Raw genomic sequence first — 5,146 nt, 5'->3', positions numbered from 1 at the left:
GGGGGAGGTTAGAGTTCTAAGAGTCTATGCCAACTGCAAAGGGCGCACAAAGAGGAAGCACCCTAGTCTCCCTGGGGAAAGAGTAGGCTTCACAGAAAAGCTTTCAGAGCCCAGTCTTGAGAGTAGAACCAGATGTCTAAGTGTTACAAGCTTTTTAAACTGTCGCTCTAGAATGTCCTATGTATGAAAGTCATCTTTCCACACCCAATGTCCAGAACTCGTTCATTCATTAACATTCCATCCAGAAATGCAATCATTAATTACTGCTGGACACCCTTCTGCCACGAAAGCAAACAAAAATCCCTAAACGAAGGCAGTTCTGGGGCTTGGCCGTTGGCATTTGTGAAGCTCTCCTTTCATAGAAAATTGCAGCCCAAATCATAGGCCCAATTAGGGAAAGGGCTGGCCAAGGTTCAGATTTTTCAGTACTATTTGTCAAAGGTGCTCCTTTTAAACCGGGCGCCAGTGCTGGGTCAGCAGTTTCACGCGGATCCGAGAAGAAGCTGACACCGTGGGCACAATCTGCAAAGCATCCGTGCCGGCAGGGAAGGGTCTGTGGGCAGATCAGCCTACGGCCGTCGGGCACCGAGACTCCGGGGGGCCCTACCAGGGCCCAGGTGCCCGGCTCCGACAGCGTCGCTCCCCGCCCCGGGCCGCCCTCAGTGCCTGGGTACACGGGGGTTCCTCACCCGCAGACCCAGCCTCGTCGCTGGAGTCTGTACTCCCAGACACAGAGCTCGGGCCGTCAGTCACGGCCAGCTAGGAAAAGCCGGGGGGCGACGGTGGTGGCGCGCAGCGGCGCCACGCAGCGGCGCCGCGCCCCTCGCGCGCTCCCCGCGGGTTGTCGCACCTCCACTCCCGGGGGCCGTGCGCGTTCCGGTGCACCGAGGCCGGGCGGGCCGGGGCGGAGCGCGCGCTGAAGACCCGCCCCTGCTCCCCTCCCCCTCTCGCGGAGATTGACGCGGCCCGGGCAGCCGCCCCAACCAATGAGCGCGTCCCGGGGCGGGCCCTGGAACCAGCTGCTCCGGCTACTTAGAGTCTTAGGCTCCGCGGTGGGAAAGCAGAACGGAGTCGGGAGTACCCAGGTGGACCGGGCACCCCAGCCAGCCAGCGCGGACCGGCAGGCGCACGGGCACCGCGCCGGGTACCGCACCGCACCGTTCCGCGCGGGGCAGAGCGGAGCCGCAACCCCACGCGCCTCCCAGGACCCACCAGCCACCGCCGCCTCCGCAGCACCCATGGGGACCAGGAGACTTTAAAGGAGTTTGGGGTTTCGGGAGCAGGGAAATCACGGGTACGGAGAGGCGGCTTTCTTTGCCTTGGAAACGGTTTTTCTTCGTCCGACTGTTTGGACCCTGTGCCGGGTAGGAGGGAAAAGGGGTCTTTTGGCTGAAAGTGGACCTCCCTACTCAACCCACGCCCGCACCCGCACCCGCACCCAGACACCGCACTGGCTTCCCCCATCCTTCCCTTTCCTCTTTGTTAGGTTATTTTAGACAGAAGGGCCTCGCCCTGGCGCAGCCCGACTGGCCCTGCTGGGGAGAAGGCAAGAGAAGAGAAGTAAGGGGCGGAGCGCACCTGCTTGTGTGGGCAGGTGTGCCCGGGTGCGTGGGTGTGCGTGCCCTGGGGAGCGTGCAAGCGTGGGCTTAGGATTGTGTGCGAATGTGGGAGTCTGAGTGTGCCGTCGCGAAGGTTCGTCATGGTGTATATGTGACATTATCACACCGATATACTCGCCTGTCTGTGCCTGGACTCCCAGGTGAACAAGATTTTGCCGGTGTCGTGAGTGCCTGCGAACGTGCCCGAGTGTCATTGTCCGAGGCGCTGTCAGGGGAGGAGTACGACCTAGCGCAAAACTGAGAGGGGGGCTGGCGAGGGTGGGGACAGAAATGTGAGCGCAGCTTGCTCCAAGCTCTGAGGCCCGAGGCGCCCCTTCTTCTTTCCAACCTACCCCTCGGTCCTCTCCCGGGTGTCGGTCTTCTCGCTGCTAACAACCCGCTCTGTCGCCCCCACTGGGACCCCTCGCGCCTTCCCGCTGCCTGCCTTTTCTCTTGTGGGAGTTGTACCGCGTTCCCGGATGGGGTCCGAGGCTGTGTGGTGGCGTCTGCTCTTTCCCGAAGGACGGGTGGCTTCTGCACCTGTCCTGACGCTGGGGAGGAGCGGGTGACTCCAGTGCCGGCGCGTGGGCGGGCGGACGGGCAGGTCCCAGGGGCACTGCACGTCCCGGGGAGGGGCAGCTGGACTCTGATCGTGTCTCTGCCTCTCGTCTGTGCTCCCGCAGATCCCGGCTCCTGGCCCTCGCCTCGCCGCGTCATTGATGGGCAACCAACTGGACCGCATCACCCACCTCAACTACAGCGAGTTGCCCACAGGGGACCCGTCGGGGATCGAGAAGGACGAGCTACGAGTTGGGGTCGCCTACTTCTTCTCGGATGAGGAGGAGGACCTGGACGAACGCGGCCAGCCCGACAAGTTCGGCGTGAAGGCCCCCCCGGGCTGCACCCCGTGCCCAGAGAGCCCCAGCCGCCACCGCCACCACCTGCTGCACCAGCTGGTCCTCAACGAAACTCAGTTCTCCGCCTTCCGGGGGCAGGAATGCATCTTTTCCAAAGTGAGCGGCGGCCCTCAGGGCGCCGACCTGAGCGTCTACGCTGTCACAGCGCTGCCCGCGCTCTGCGAGCCGGGCGACCTGCTGGAGCTGCTGTGGCTGCAGCCGGCGCCCGAGCCGCCCGCCCCCGCCCCGCACTGGGCCGTCTATGTGGGTGGCGGGCAGATCATCCACCTGCACCAAGGCGAGATCCGCCAGGACAGCCTGTACGAGGCGGGCGCGGCCAACGTGGGCCGGGTGGTGAATAGCTGGTACCGCTACCGCCCGCTGGTGGCCGAGCTGGTGGTGCAGAACGCCTGCGGCCACCTGGGCCTCAAGAGCGAGGAGATCTGCTGGACGAACTCGGAGAGCTTCGCCGCCTGGTGCCGCTTTGGTAAGCGGGAGTTCAAGGCGGGAGGGGAGGTGCCGGCCGGCACGCAGCCCCCGCAGCAGCAGTACTATCTCAAGGTGCACCTGGGCGAGAACAAGGTGCACACGGCCAGGTTTCACAGCCTGGAAGACCTCATCCGCGAGAAGCGCCGCATCGACGCCAGCGGCCGCCTGCGAGTGCTCCAGGAGCTCGCCGACCTCGTGGACGACAAGGAGTAGCCTCGTGGGGGGCCACCTGCGCCTCCTGTCTCCCCGCGCCCCGCTCCCTTCCCAGCACCCGGGCTTCCTGGCCGGCGATCCGCGACCCCCGTCCCCCTCGAGCGCCCTCCTGCGGCGGCCGGTGCCCAGGCTGCACCCTCGCACCCCTCCGCAAGTGGCCGGAAGTCTCAGGAACTGGCCCCGGGACGAAAGGGCAGCTGTGCGCGCCTGGCTGAGCCCCCCCAGTGGTGGTGATGGTGTTGGGAAACCCAGCGTGCGCTTTCCCCTCGAGTTGTAACGGGGGAAAGGAGAAAGGGCTGAAGGGAGCAAGCAAGGACGTGGCTTTCCCCACAGGTCGCTAGTCAGTGACTGTCACCCGACCTCCTATAAAGGGACCATCACCGCCCCCAGTGCGCACACACAGACCAGTCGGAGGTGAGAAATGATCTTTCCAGGGCACAGTTCACCTCCCGTATGAACGTGTCCCCAGATTGCAGGATTTCCAAGAAATCGAGCCTGTCCCTTAGGCACTTGTGAATAATTCCACAAGACAGCACTTTGGGACTCCGGGTTATCCCGAGGCTGCCCGGGACTTTTCCAGCTCTCCAGCCCCAAGTCTCCTGACATTTGTATTCCAGGCTCCGGGCAAAGCTGTAATGTTTGCTTCCAGTCCTTTCCACCGAGGGAAGCGACCGCCACCCCCATCCCATTTGCCTGTGAGTCTCCCTCGCTGGCAGAAGGGAAGCCTTCCTGGTCCCGTGAGGAAAATGGCTCAGCTGATTTGGTGAGGAGCGCGGGCCCCGCCCCCGGCAAGGAGAAGGTTCACCTGGTGTCTGGGAACTTGAATGTGTGGAGACGGTCGCTTGTTGTTCTTAACCCTCGTTTGCTCCCTGATGGGGCTGCATTTCAGAAAGAGTCCTATTTTTTAAAGGGTTGGAGGAGAGAGAGAGGAGGAAGATATGGCAACATTCAAGAAACCAGCATTATTACAACACCATAGCCAGTATATTTAGTTTGGCTTTTCCTAACCTAGAAATCTTAGAGGGTGGGGAAGTGGAAATAAAGTTTTAAAAGTGAGAGAGCAGTTTTCCAACTATGTCAACAAAGCCTATCGTGTTGATGTTTTTATTGACCATTTTAGCAACATGCTAATAAAATTTCAAATTGAAATTTTTATTTTCATGGCTTTAATCCATGATAGTTTAAATACTGGGGGCCATTAAGGGTGGATTTAGCTAAGAGCTTAGCTAACATTGCCTTTTCACTCTATTTTTCTCAAATCTTATGAGAATTCTGTTTTTGCATATTGTAGTTAATTTTTGGCTTGAAACGGCAGTCCTCGTAATGGTGAAGGTGTTCATCAATGTGTATGTTGTACTGAATTTCTGTCAGTTAAGGGGTTCACTGCTTGGGTGGAGATTGCTAGCGGGTTCAATGAGGTTTCTTTTCCCCATGTTGTATACCATTACCATTTCACATTTGCATTTCTCTTGTTCTTCCTCTCCCCTTGATGTCCTTAAGAAAGGACTCTAGAATTGGTGGCTTTTTCCCTTCCTCTTTAGCCAATCCCACAATTCATTCCTGAAAACCAGAAAGAACTTGTAGGACCAGGGCAAATGTGTGTGTTTTCCAAAAACTTAAGGCTGTTGGAAACCCCTTCCTTGGCCAAGGATGTACCAACTTCTCTCCCTGTGCTGCAGCCCCAGCCTGACTGACTGTTAATTGATTCAGTGTTAGACACCTACAGCATCTACGTCCCTTTCCAGGGGATTTGTCAAATAATGGTGTTTAGCTAATTGTGGCAAGCAATTGCATTTTGACAGCTGTGATTTAGTTGGATGGCAAATATGGTCAAAGCCAGTTTCTTGGCATTTCAAAAATAATGCAATAAAAACTAGTCGAGGTTAGCTGAGACTGGAAATGCCTTTTTTCATGGTGAAATGGTTCATTTCTGTTTTGTTTTTGTTTTCC

The 5,146-nt window shown here is 58.5% G+C and overlaps 1 protein-coding gene across 2 annotated transcripts; it reads left to right on the top strand.

Moving 5' to 3' along the window:
* Window positions 1–1,059: 1,059 nt before the first annotated feature.
* LRATD1 (LRAT domain containing 1) lies at window positions 1,060–4,345 on the top strand. 2 transcript variants are annotated; one of them, XM_047854627.1, is made up of 2 exons: window positions 1,060–1,294; window positions 2,282–4,345. In XM_047854627.1, the coding sequence occupies exon 2, from the start codon at window positions 2,318–2,320 to the stop codon at window positions 3,194–3,196; it is 879 nt and encodes a 292-aa protein (XP_047710583.1). In that variant the 5' UTR covers window positions 1,060–1,294; window positions 2,282–2,317; the 3' UTR covers window positions 3,197–4,345. The 2 variants fall into 2 exon arrangements, with proteins under 2 accessions (XP_047710583.1, XP_047710585.1); XM_047854629.1 differs by having other exon boundaries at window positions 1,060–1,364.
* Window positions 4,346–5,146: the final 801 nt, after the last annotated feature.

The sequence above is a fragment of the Prionailurus viverrinus genome, chromosome A3 (assembly GCF_022837055.1).
Source record: "Prionailurus viverrinus isolate Anna chromosome A3, UM_Priviv_1.0, whole genome shotgun sequence".
Taxonomy (NCBI): domain Eukaryota; kingdom Metazoa; phylum Chordata; class Mammalia; order Carnivora; family Felidae; genus Prionailurus; species Prionailurus viverrinus.
This window is presented reverse-complemented; position numbering and strand designations above follow the sequence as displayed.